Source organism: Fistularia commersonii, chromosome 22 (assembly GCF_037954325.1).
Source record: "Fistularia commersonii isolate RoL2024-O1a breed Wild chromosome 22, RoL_Fcom_v1.0, whole genome shotgun sequence".
NCBI lineage: Eukaryota > Metazoa > Chordata > Actinopteri > Syngnathiformes > Fistulariidae > Fistularia > Fistularia commersonii.
In genome coordinates, this window is record NC_141305.1 from 1,519,085 (window position 1) to 1,533,070 (window position 13,986).

The window sequence follows — 13,986 nt, forward strand, 5'->3', positions numbered from 1 at the left end:
TGAGGTGAGCCGGAGGAGGAGAAGAAAAAAAAAAAAAAAAAAACAACCGCATGAGAGAACAAATAGCAACATCGTCAAGTGAAGAAAAGCTCCACGGAGACGACCTGGAGGTTTATGGAGATCTTTGGAGTCACCGGACCGGAAAAGTAACCGCAAGAACTGGAAGGACGTCTCCCCTCCAGCAGCTTCACCAGAACATTGTCACGTCTGCTGCTCGGTTGATTGGAAAGAATAAAAGGCCAAATCCTCGCCCGCCGAGTTACTTCTGGCGCTTTCGTAGCCGGCGTAGTTTCACCAAAGCGCCACAGGGGGCAGCAACGCACCAATAATAAAACACGGAGGTCGATTCATCACGTGGAGACGTCCAAACATTCACTCCTCTGGGCAATTTAGGGTTTCACAACCTGTCCGACATTAGAATCAGTGCAAATATTGTTCTATTTAACTGAGCTGCTGCAAACTGAGGATGTTTTAGGGAAAGTGAACTGAAGTATCGCCCGTACGTTGACGCCGAAGTCGACCGACGTGGAGCTCCAAATGGCCCCGATGCTGGCCGCCGCCAGCATGGCCTCCACGGCGTGCACCCCGTTGGGCAGGTAACCTGCGGAGGGAGAAGGAGAACGTCAAACATCTCACAGTCTCGAACGTGAAGCGTGACGCGACCATGCCGCCGTATTTCTGGGTTTCTGGCGTCGCCGTCATTTCCTTCCTTTCATTCAAAGAGCGAAAAAGAGGCGTTCCCGTTTCCGCCCGCTGGACGGAGCACGTTCTCCCGCCTGTAGCACGCTAACGTTAGCATCAAAGCTCCACCGACTCCGTTAGCAGGATGTCAGACCGCGATCTCCAGCGGGACAAAGGAGACATTGTGTCTCCTGATGTCGGTGAAGACAGCGTTCCTCCAGGTTCCTCCCAAAGTCCAAACAAATGCAGGAATGACACGATTGTGTCCCAGCTGTTTGCATAGCTACGCCGTTTGTCTCGATATCCGTGTGCCTCTGAGCTGTGTGAGGGAATCTACATGTCTATACGTGATGTTTAAACAAAAGGGTGAATGTTTGTTTATCTCCGTATGGTGCGTGATGATCTATCTCAAGCCCCGTGTGACCCTGCCTCTCGCCCAATCACAGCGGAGATCGGTATAGATCAGGGGTGGGCAAATGTTTTGGCTCAGGGGCCGCATTGACTTTTAAAATTTGACAGACGGGCCGGGTCAGCACGAGATACGATACGTATAAAAACATGTAAAAAACGCATTCGTCAACCATACACGTCAGACTCGTCCGACATTTGTTTTGAACATACGACCAGCTTGGTTTTGAAGTCTGTGACATTTGCTTGCATTTTATGCACAAACCAGTTTTTCCTTTGTAGCTTCATGTCCAGCTCGTTCATGTGTGTCAGTACGTCCACAGTAAAGGCTAATTCACAAAGCCAATCTGCGTCATTCAGCTCTGGAAAATTCTAAAGTGTTCTCAAGTAGCTCCCAAAATGATATAATCTCCTGTTTGAGTTCCCACATTCATCGATCCAGTCATTCACATCAAATATGAATTCTGTATCGACCTTTGGCGGGCCGGATTAAAAGGACCAACGGGCCGGATGTGTAGTTTGCCCGCCCCTGGTATAGATAAAGAAGAAATGAATGAAATTCATTTTTTTTTTTTTTTTTTTTTAAAGAAAAAGGAACTATTGGGTCATTTGACTGGTGCTTTGCAGTGAAGGTGTCAGCTTACATTGATTCATTTAAATAAAAAAAAAAAAAAAAAAAAAAAAAAAAACAGCCGGTCTTTTGTGTTTGCAAATTAGATCCACACACAAAAGTGGAAGCTGGGAGTTTCTCCCCCCCGCTGACCTCCAGGGCTTCTTCGTAAAGAAACGCTTCCCGCCCAGAAACCCGACCGGACGCCGTCCCGTCGCTTCCACGTGGCCGCGCCGACAGGACCGATAACATCCTGCCACGCCGGCTCTGCCGCCGCGCTCGTAAATTTCCATCTCCCTTCACCCGAGCGGGGAAGAAATGGCGTCGCGGATCATCGTCCCGCCGCGGTGAATCACCGCCACGCCCCGCATTTTGATAACCCCGAAGGCCAGAGGCAGGCTGAAGACAACGGGGAAACAGATTATGTTCCTTTTGCAGATTGAAACATAAAATAAAACAGGTGCACGAATTCAATCAAGCCGTCCTTAACACGGTTAAACCAAAGCGTGTGAGCGTGGGGGTTAAATATAGGCTTTAGATGTGCCGAGAAGTGAGAGGATAAAAGTGGAAAATGTTGGAAATGAAAGGCAAAAAAAACAAACTCCATTGTTGGATCAGCTGAGTCACGCTGTGCCACACCTTGGAGAAACATCTCAGCAACACATGTCCCATGAAGCTCCTCCTTCTCCTGCACAGGCGTTGTTTATTTGCGTCTAAATGTCCACTTCCCCCCACATTGGTATCTGACAACACGTTTAACCGGATCTGGATCCCCCGGCAGAGCGGAGGTGGGTCTGAATGCTAAGTAGCGCCTCGTCTCAATAGCGCGGTGGCGGTGGTGGGGGGGGAGCGAACATCCCATAATACAGCCCCGGCTTGGTTTCATCAGCTAAGTGCTCATACAGCTCCGCCATCACCAGTTGTGACGGGACTCGGCACGAATGAGGAGGAGAACGTCTGTTCTGCCTCTTGTTTTCCTAATGAGGCTCCCGAGGAGCTCAGGTCACTCAGCTAACGGCTTTGCCAACCTGGTCTAAGCCGCGTAGATCTTCTCCACCCCCTTCCTTAAAGTAGCAGGTTCATAAGCTGGTGGAGGCCGTCAGCCGCAGGGACGACGCCAGCCGGAGTCTCCATCTGCTTTCACTTTCTGTTTGGAGAAGTTGCCAAACCATTCATTCATTCATTCATTCATTCATTCATGCAGTGTGTGTCGGGGTTACACACTCGCGCAGGAAGCAGGAAGCGTTCATGGAATAATAATCATGGACCATCAGATCGTGTTGATCTTCTCCCTGCACTGTGAGGAACCCCGTTAGCCGTTAGCTTAAAGAAGCGTTCATGGAATAATAATCATTACATTACATTTGGCAGACGCTTTTATCCAAAGCGACTTACAATAGAGGACATAAGGACTGCAAATACACTTGCAAATACATGATTACAAATAATCATGGACCATCAGATCGTGTTGATCTTCTCCCTGCACTGTGAGGAACCTCGTTAGCCGTTAGCTTAATAACACTTATTCCTCTGCGAGCCCTGGAAACCCCTCTGAGGCGTAGGAGCCAAAAGAGATCAGACCTCTACGGCGAGCCATTTATGCGAGAAACATCTAGTGATGGACGTGGTTTATGGGTTCTACCAATCTCCAACGTCATATGTGATCCCTGCCTCGGAGCAGGAGCCGAAGCTGAAACGTCCGCGGTTCCTGAAAAGCCTCCTGGAATTGCGAAAAGTCCCTGCGGTGCGAAAGCCGCAAACGTTCTGAAAGCTCCGGAGCCGGTTTCACCACAAATACGTGGCGCTCCTTCCTGGTTCCTGGACTCGTGCCTTCCAGGAGAAGGAAAATAAAGGGCCTTTGTTTGCTCGGTCATTGTTTTATTGAAAAACAACTCATTTTGCCAAAAGGCGTGTGCGGGGGAATTTGTTTCTACAACTCCAAGGTGACAAATGCAGTCATGGTAGAAACCCCAAACACACACACACACACACACACACACACGAGAGCGTTTAGAAGGATCGGGGCTTCCATCTCAACCACCTTTGGCAAGAAACCCGAAAACCAAAGTGGGTCTTTGAAACCACCGATGAGGCGACGCCTCTCGGACAGAAGGTCCTGGGTTGGATTCCCTCATGGAGGCCTTCCAGTGTGGAGTCTCCATGTTCTCCTCATGTCTGCGAGGGGTTCCTCAGGGTTCTCCGGGTTCCTCCCAGTCCAAACACGTGCAGGAGGTTCTTTGGAGACCCTACATTGTCCAGGCATGTGAATGATGGTAGATCCAGATGGTGAAAGACTGGAATCTCCACGTTCACCCCGGGTTCTTCAGGTTTCTCCCACACATGCAGGAGGTTCGCTGGAGACCCTGGATTATCCGGACGTGAATCTCCATTTTCAACATCTCATCAAATATTCACATTAGAAAGAAATTCACAGAAATGCTGCCACGCTCTTCGGCGTGAAAACTATGGCGTCGTCTCCTAGCAGGTCTCCAGCGAACGCAGAACAGGAAGCGGCGTCTCCTCAGATGGACACGTCTCCAAGAAAGGTGGAGAACTCCTCTCTGGGCTTCCAGGGCGAATTCCAGAACAAGAAGAACATCTCCGTGTCTTTGTGCACCAACAGGCTTGAAGCGTTCCTTTTTCAAAAAGCTTACGTCAAGCTAAGCTAGCCTGTCCGCCATCATGGGGGGGACATCCCATAATGCGTCCATCTCGTTCCACTTTCCGTCATCAAACCTCACATCTCCTCCCAGGTTCTCAGGGGTCGTGGCTTCATCTACTGCAGTGTCTCGCCAGCCGTCCACCGCTGCTGTTTCTTTCGAGTATTAAAGCTATTGTTGTATCACTTCAGCTATTAGCATGTAGCTGTTAGCACGACTGTTATCATTAGCAATAGATGGTTGACAACCAAACTCCTGATGGTAAGTGTTGGTTTCAAAGGAACAGCTTTGCGTGAAAAGTGTCATCATTCATTATTTATTACTCGCTATTTTATTCTTTATTTTCATACGGAGTTCTATTTTGATCCATCCTCACTTTACAATGTAGCATCAGCTGCTTTCAAGAAAAAGCAACTTCCCCCAGGGAGATCAATAAAGAAACTCTGATTCTGATCAGCGATTTGGCGCCGTATAAATAGCATCTGACTTGAATTAACCAATCAGCTGTTTGCTGACAACTTCCTGCCGCTCCTGAGAACGATGCATTCGCCATAAAGAAAGACAGTTCAATGTAAATGTATCACTTGTTTACTAAGACACTTTATAGTTTCACGAAGACACTTTATAGTTTATAGTTTATTTTTATTTCTAATTCTGCCTTTTCTTTTTATTATTTATTACTGTTATATTTTCTGTAACTCTGGCACAACAATTTCCTTCGGGATTAATAAAGTTGTTCTTATCTTATCTTATCTTATCGTCACCCTGACGTACAACATTAGCAACATTAAAACAAATTTCCATATTGTTTACCGCATTCACTTTCTTTCATTTGCGCTTTTTTTTTGCGGAAACTTTGCGCCTTTCATTATGGCTCCCGAGCGGAAATCCGACTCTACCGATGGCGGTGCTTCGACAGCGAGGTCGCTAATCCGAAACCCCCGGGGCGAAAGCAAAACGGCGAGTCGTCGGCAAACACGGCGAGCGCAAATACGACCTTCGTAAAACATATTTGCCGCTGAAAACCCGCCGGTGACAGACCGGCGCATTCATGCGCAGACCCGCAGTGCGAGCGGGGGAGGGGAGGCTACGCCGCCGTCAACTCGCAGAAATAAAGGCCGGCATTCAAAGAGCGACGCGATCTGTGCCAAGATCCCGAGATGAGCACAAACACGCAGCTTCCGGAGGGCCGTGCACGGCGCAGAGATCCACGTGAGCATGGAGGACGGGATTCTTTCCATCACTTAGAGCGTATTTAAATACGCAAATATGCTTTCTTTCACTTCGCCGCTCGATAAGGGAAGACGGTTTGCGTTTCCTTGAAAATGTGTTTTTGCTCCGAGGCCTTCGGCGCCCCGGTGTTTCTGTTGCGTTCGGGGAAAACGGGGAAATGATTAATTTATCGGTCTACTCGCTCATTTGTAAAACTCTGCTGCCGAAGGAAATTAATATACAAAAAAAAAAAAAAAAAAAAAAAGCGGTATTTGTTCCAACCTTTTCCGCACGAATGCAATAATCACATCCCATTACATGAAGACAAGTGCATCCGTGCACTCGAGAATTGAAATAGCAAAGCAGGAGGTTGAGTGAGCTGCAGAGCGGGGAGTGTGGTGAGATGCTAAGCTAACTGTCGGCCCGGCCGCCCGCACTCACCCACGACGCGGTCTCCGGTCTGGACGCCCATCTTCCTCATGGCGGCGGCGAACAGGGCGACGTCTCGCCTGAGCTGGCCGAAGGTCACCTTGGTGATCTCCCCGTTCTCCTCCGCTGGGGAGAGGAAAATCAGAAAACGTCTTTCACCTTTTGCGACCACACGGGGGAGAAGGTCGGAAAATGTTCGGGATAATTTTCTCCACAGTCCAGATAATGGACCTTGAATTTCACGCTGGAAATAGAAGGAGAAACGGCGGATGGACGGGACGGAGCCTCCGGCAGGAACCGTCCGGAGGATCCACGGCCTCCTGACCGGACGAAGCTTAGAGTTGCATCAGAAATGGTGAATGTCGACGTGCGCTAACGTACGTATAACAATTCATTAGCCTGTGACGGCCCGGGAGAGTAATGTAATAAAAGTGACATCAAGAGTGCAGCTTCTGGCTCGGCTGCATCAGCCTGGACTCCCCAGACGCTCTGGACTCTGCTCGTTCAGAAAATCAGACCCTACCGGACCCAACAGTCGGCACAGCTATTGGTCCAGGCCGTGGTCATCTCTCGCCTGGACGACTGCAATTCCATCCTAGCTGGACGACCTGCTTGTGCGATAAAACCACTGCAGATGGTACAGAATGCTGCAGCACGGTTGGTATTCACTCATGTTCCACCTCTGTTCATCCAGTAGCTGCCAGGATCGAGCACAAGGTCCTGAACCTGGCCTTCAAAACCACCTCAGGAACAGGTCCAGCATATCTGAACCAAATGATAAGACCTTATGTTCCCAGCAGAGAGCTGCATTCCTCTAATACAAACCTACTAGCAGGACCTTCTGCTCGCTCTAAGCGATCTCAGGCAAAACTGTTCTCAGTTCTACTACCTCAGTGGTGGAACAAACTTCCGGAAGCAACAAGACCAGCATCATCTCTCTCAACCTTCAAGAAACAGGTAAAAACTTTGCTCTTTCAGGACTTTTTACTGCACTGATGCCCCAGATCAGGTTAGGCACCAAGTTAGGCTATGCAGTGTGTGTGTGTGTACGTATGTGTATGTTTTTGTCTTAAAAAAAATAAAAAAACTGACCCAAGCTTACTCTTCTGTATATTTCCTGTGCATCTTGTATTTGCAAGTCTTATTTGCAGTCCTTATGTCCTGTATTGTAAGTCGCTTTGGATAAAAGCGTCTGCCAAATGTAATGTAATGTAATATAATGTAATGTAATGTAAAAGTCAAATGCTCATTCTGAGTTTTTCACAGTGAAGCAACACCTAAGGACGAGCTGGGCCGCTGAATGTATTGAGTGATGGCGATTTTTGTGGATCTAAAAAAAAAAAAATAAAGAGTAGTGTGTTCTCGACCAAATCAGAGATTGTGTGTTTCTCACAGTGAGAATACCTACTGGCGGCGTAGAGAGCCACTTTGTCCTGGTCGCCGTGTTTGAGCAGGTTCTCGGCGTAGTTGAGCCGAGCCCCGCTGAACCACTCCGGGACGTCTGAGATCCGCTTGGTCGGGTCCACCACCTGGCACACAAACACACACACGAAGCACACGGGGGGGGGCAACATAAGTGTGTGTTCCAGGAGCGTTCTGCAGACACTCCTGGATCCTTCAGGTTCTTAACGTTGACGTCCGTGGGTCACGGCGAGGGGGGATTACGCGGTTAAAATGAGATTAAAATGCCACGCAGTGATAGAATAGAAGGAAGAAAAGGGCGACTGGAGCGGCAGGTACACATTAGGGGTGTGGTGACGCCACACGTGGCAACAATTATGTCATGGATGCAAAGTCCAGCTTCCAACCTGACTTTTTTTTTTTTTTTCAAAATTGTTCCAGGAGTCAGTACCTTTCCTTAGCGGGCGTGGAAGTGAAGAGCTTCTGGCTTTGGATACGAGAAAAAGGAAAAAGCCGGCTGAAAACAATCCTGGTCATGTGCCGGCGGGACGGCCAACCGGACGTGTCTCACAGACACACACCGAGCGGGTGCTTTACTGAACAAACCACGGGTTTGTGCAGCCTAACTGACCAGAAGCTAGCCTATTACACTGTTTTTGCTTTATACACACACACACACACACGCACATGTAAACTTACAAACACATATAAAACAACACAAACATACATATACATAAAGACACACACACACACACACACATCTGTATATATATGTATATATACAAACACACATTTTCTGTTTTGCACTGTTGTACATTATATTTAAACAAACACACATACACATAAATAAAACCACAAAAACATACATATACATAAAGACACACACACACATTATTTTCTGTTTTGCACTGTTGTATATTATATTTACACACACACACACACACACACTATATGCAGTACATACACACACAGATACATATGTATACATACGAATACATATAAAACCACACAAACATACATATACATAAAGAAACACACACACATTATTACACAAATGTATACACACACATTATTTCCTGTTTTGCACTGTTGTATATTATATTTACACACACACACACATATACATACAAACACATATAAAACCACACAAACATACATATACATAAAGACACACACACACACACACACATTATTTTCTGTTTTGCACTGTTGTATATTATATTCACACACACACACACACACACAAAAAAGTCACAACTTTTGAAATAAAGGAAGTGGGGAAATGATGACAGTCATAACGAAAGGGCCAAAACTTTTCCATCTGTCCATTTCGGGAACGATATACTGCGAGCGCACACACACACACACACACACACACACACACACACACACACTCATCTGACGTGCTGTGGTGACCACATCATGGACAACCCCCGCCCGACCTCCAGCAGGGGATGCACTGACCTCCTCGAAGGGCTTGGAGCTGACGATCCCACAGAAGCTCCACACCTGCGCCCAGAACGTCGAGAGGTTCTCCGTCGACCAGCGGTACAAGTCGTTGTAGTCGACTGGACGGAGAGAGAGAGAGAGACGTTCACAGTTATTTACGAGCGAGACTCGCGGAAGTGACGCGGGCGTCAGCCGGAGTCTCGGCCGAGTCTTAGGCGAGGGTTTCCAAGTGCTGGAGAGCCAAGGTTTATGAGAGCCAAGGTATGAATGAGAGGGTGATGGATCCGGGGCGAACCCGTCCTCCGGTCCAATCACAGCTGGGATCGGCTCCAGTACCCGAGTGCAGGATAACAGAGATGAAACTACCGTAATTTCCGGACTATTGAGCGCACCTCAATATAAGCCGCACCGGCTAGCCGATCGCTATCTCGGGCTTCCTCCTGCGAGCTAAAACCGTCAAAGTCGTCTTCTTCGGTGTCGGAGTTGAACGGACTCGGAATTTCCCGGTCGTTTCATCGGTCCGATGTGACGAGGATAAATGTTTTAGCGGCGTGAAGCTTGTCAGACCCTCCGTATATCAGCCGTATCGTTGTTTAAGTGAAAAAAGTCGCGGCTTATCGTCCGTAAATTGCTGCTCTCCTCATCATGCTGGGAGGCATTGAATTCATTTGTGTGCTGCATTTTTACATAGAAACTGAATTATTGAAGCGGGTTGTTGTATTTCAAATAACGCAGACAGTGAACTTCCTCTTCTTTCCTCCATCTAACCTCATCCTCTTTTCGCCACCTTCAGGTCCTCTTTCGAGCAAAGCTCTCCTGGAATCCAAAGCATGAGACTTCGGTTTCAACGTTGTGTTGGAGAAGTCGTTAGACGGTGTGTGTCACTCAGACTGTTATCATTAAAAATTCCATCGTTGTGTGAAACATGTGATTTAGGTTTAAAAGTACAAGTTTGCACTGTAGGTGTTTATTTCTGCCATCGCTATTGTCGGCCTGTTTTAATAAGCTACACTCTTACTGTCTTTTTTTCACCCCCCACATTCTGTTGTCCATTCTTATCCTTAACGTTTTTGTTCTTTCTGCTGTCTATTTATGTCTGGATATTTTTTGCTATCTTCCAATTGTCTCTCTATTTACATTTATTGACACTAACGGTTATTTCCTCTACGGGGATCAATAAAGTCTGTCTTAATATTTACATTTCATTATTCATATTTCATTATTTAACTGTGCAATATTTTATAACAGCTACATGTACAATATTTGTTCATACTCTTGTGCACTCCTTATCTTGAGACACTTTATAGTTTTCACTTGTTACTTAAAGCACTTTATAGTTTATTTGTATTTCTTATTCTCCCTTTTTTTTGTTTATACTATTTACTACTATTATTTATTATTCTTATATTTTTCTGGTAACTCTGGCACAACAGTACACACAAACTTCTGCTGCAACTACGTTGAAGAATCTTACATGACTACAATGTCACAAATCCATGGAGTTTGGTGTTTTCAAGAATTAACACACATTCTGACTTCTTCGTTACTTTTTTATTTGTCATATTTTTTCTTTTATCTGCCTGTCACTTTCAGCCCTGAGAGTGCAACTTTTTCCCCACTTTTTCAAAATCAATGTTTGGATCAGACCTGTGGCAGCTAGGAGGTCTTTCCTTCCTGAAGCTATCAGACTTTTTAATTCCTCTCCCTTCAGTTGCAGGGAATCTCAAAATCTCAAACCTTAAAAAAAAAAAAAAAAAACTCACCCAATTACTGTCAATTGCAATAATTTATCTGTATATATATTCATAACTGTGCAATATTTCATTTCACAACAGCTGGATGTGCAATATTTTTTCATACTCCTTATCTGTCACTTGGCACTTAAGACCTTAAGACACTTTACAGTCTTGACTTGTTACTTAGACACTTTATAGTTTCTTTATATTTCATATTAGTTTAGTTTAAAAACTTTATTAGGACAGTGTACAATTACATTAAGCGCAGAGGCAGAGATGTCTGTACCAGATTGTAGCTCATAGCTAATTTCCATCTGTAGTTCCTGGGAAGACAATACAAATATAAAACTGTACAAATAGACAATGTATATAAAACTGTACAAATAGACAATAAAATATATATAAAATATATATATATATAAAATACAAATAGGCAATAAAATAACAATACAATATATAAACAGGCAATAAAATAAGTAAAAGCCAAGTTGAAAGTGATATTGTTGTGATATTATTAGTTTGGTCATCTGGGGGCCATCAGATGCTACTATTCTACTATTATTTTATTGTCATGTTTTTCTTGTATCTCTGGTACAACAATTTCCTTCGAAATAAATAAAGTTGATCTTATTCTTATTCTTATTCTTACTGGCAGCAAGAGAACTCCATCATTCATTCATTCATTCATTTATGCATTCATTCGTTCATTCATTCATTCATGCATTCATTCACCATGCATGTGTGTGTGTGTCCTGTCTCCTTCCCCTCTGCAGATCCTGATTCCAGGTAAACAAAAGCCAGGAGGCTAAATCCGACTTAACCCCGCCCCCCCCCCCCCCCGGGACGCCCCGGTATCGAAAACTCACCCAGGTTAAGCCCGTAGTCGCTGTTAACGTCTATTCTGAATTTATCCATGCGCGTATCCCGTTTGGAGTCCGGGTACCAGAGCACCTTGTCGCCCACGTCCATGATGCTCTCGCTCTTCCCTTCCGTGTCCTCCGACATTTCGCTCACGTCCCCTCGTCGGCTCCGAGCCCCCAGTTGGCGTGGTTTCCGGGCGTCTTGCTGGGTCCGCAGTGCCCGCTGTGGATGGCGAATGACGGTGAATGACGGCTATGCGGTGCTAGCAAACCGACTGGCGGTAGACTAGAAGCTCCGCCAGCGTATATATACTCCTGCGCGGAGCCCGACTACGTAGGTGACGTCCCGACGACGTGATGACGTAGTTATCCTACGATCCGCCCTACGTAACTTCCGTCTATGATGCCGTTATCGCCGATCCGTTTATTCACAAGAAAATAGTGATTAAAGGTGATAAATGTTTGAAAATAATTTCACAACGACAGCTTGAAATCAAACACACGGATCTTTTATTATTATTCTGTATATTATTATTATTATTATCATCATTGTTATTACAGTACTTGCAAGTGTTTTTTATTAGTAACAGTATTAGTATGGTTACTATTAAAATCGGTATTATTATTATTATGATTACCATCGTCGTTATTATTATTATTATCATCGTCATTATCATTATTATTATTATCATCATTATTATTATTATTATTATCATTATTATTATTATTATTACCATTAGTGTTACTAGTTATTTATTATCATTAGTATTAGTATTATTTTGTTGTTGTTTTTGCTTCTTTTTTACTTTTGCCACTTCGTCACCTTGCGTTCAGTTTTTATTTTTATTGATTCTCTTAAACTTGTATTTTATATATGCACGTTTGTATGGTGTCCTTAAGTTTAGAGTAAGGTGCATTGGATAATATTACATTGATTATTATTATTGTTGTTGTTGTTACTTTTATGAATATTATTACTTTAAGCATTAGTTTCATACTCAGCACAGTTATTATTGTTACTGTTGGTGTTGCTAGTGTTGTTATTAGTAGTAGTATTATAATGGTTACTATTAGTATCAGAATTATCATTATCATCGTCATTATTATCAATATGATTATTTCATATTTTTATAAAATTGCACATCCAACTGGCCAACAAAGCAGAACTGATCATATATTGTCATGTTGATATTGTTATTATGTTGATATTGAATGTGTGTCTGTGTTGAGTACCTAAAAGAGAACTTTTTCATGATTTAAAAAGGTGAAAACAATTTAAATAACTATTTTGAATATAAAACTAACACATCGACGGGTCCCAAACATCTTCTTACTATGAGGAAAACTTGAATGCGTCCCAACGGTGAAGGCGTATGAGGGCCCGGGGACCGCGGCCGTGATTGGCCCTCCTTTCTCTGGCCCCACATCGGCTGACGGCTCGGTCCAGGAGGCTGGGCCGCGTTTGATTGGAGCAACTGGGTTCACATTTGCCCTTGGACCCATGATTATCGACCAATCAGAGATCGTTGTAAGCTGAGCTTTTCAGGGGCGTGCCCAATCACGGGGCTGCACGGGCGACCCTCCTCCTCGGATGGTGGAGGGTATTTCTGTCTTCTATTTTTAGTGGTGCGGTCCAAGATTTAATCGCAATAAATTGTCTCGGTCTACCGTTGTTTTGGGAAGGATCAGTCATGCACTGCCATGATAAAAAAATGAAAAAAAAAAAAAAAATCCAGGAAGTGAAAGCCAGGGCACTCCCTCAGAGCGCCAACTGCGGAAGTCCAATACTGTTTCGGCTTCACAATTTAAACCCAGTTTAACATTACATAACTATTTTGTGAGTCACACTATCAGTCTGCTATTAATACATTTTCCTCAACGCTCTCCTCAGAATAAGAAAAAGGCAAAGAAAAAAAGCTTCCCAGACAAGACGCTGAAATGTCTATTAATAAACCCGGATTTTTATCCTTGTCCTCATTCCATCGCTAATGGAGGGCCAAATCACGGCGGCAGCATTGCGTCCCTGCCATGAGTCTCACACTTCCTGGACTGTTTTCCCGAACAGGATACAGAATCTCCCCCCAAAGGTTGACCAAAGGTGGACCAAGCCCTTAACCCAGGCCCAGACCATCTCGATTCTTTCAACGCGGGGAAGTGAGTCAGCTCCCCACGCTCTCTGTGATTGCACAAAGAACCGTTGACGGCCCTGGTGGGGCCCAAAACATTTGAAGGCCGTGACGAAAAAGCGGCGCGGGGACCGGATGGCTCGACCCGTGACCTCAAAGGGAACTCTGGAGTCACTCCCAGGGTTGCAACCATGCATTTTCTCCATGTCCAAAAAAGCAAAATAATACACGTCTAGGGAATATGGTCCCAGAATGAAAGGAAATGTGGACTAAGGTGAGACCAGTGATGCTGTATGGCCTAGAACAGGGGTCGGCAACCCATGCGGCTTGGGAAAATAAATTATAAATATTTAATTGAAGTGTATTTCATTTGTGTTAATTCCTTTTTTTAACTTTTAGTTCTAAGTTGGAAGA

The 13,986-nt window shown here is 44.9% G+C and overlaps 1 protein-coding gene across 1 annotated transcript in view; it reads right to left on the reverse strand.

Moving 5' to 3' along the window:
• The window catches only part of aacs (acetoacetyl-CoA synthetase), a 40,943-nt gene extending 29,216 nt beyond the window's left edge, over positions 1-11,727 (reverse strand). The window contains exons 1-5 of the mRNA XM_086169497.1: positions 11,453-11,727; positions 8,866-8,969; positions 7,409-7,529; positions 6,013-6,126; positions 504-601 (exon numbers count right to left, since the gene is read on the reverse strand). Of these exons, the coding sequence (XP_086025623.1) occupies positions 504-601; positions 6,013-6,126; positions 7,409-7,529; positions 8,866-8,969; positions 11,453-11,591 (576 nt within the window). The 5' untranslated portion in view covers positions 11,592-11,727. The remainder of the gene's footprint in view (positions 1-503; positions 602-6,012; positions 6,127-7,408; positions 7,530-8,865; positions 8,970-11,452) is intronic.
• Positions 11,728-13,986: the final 2,259 nt, after the last annotated feature.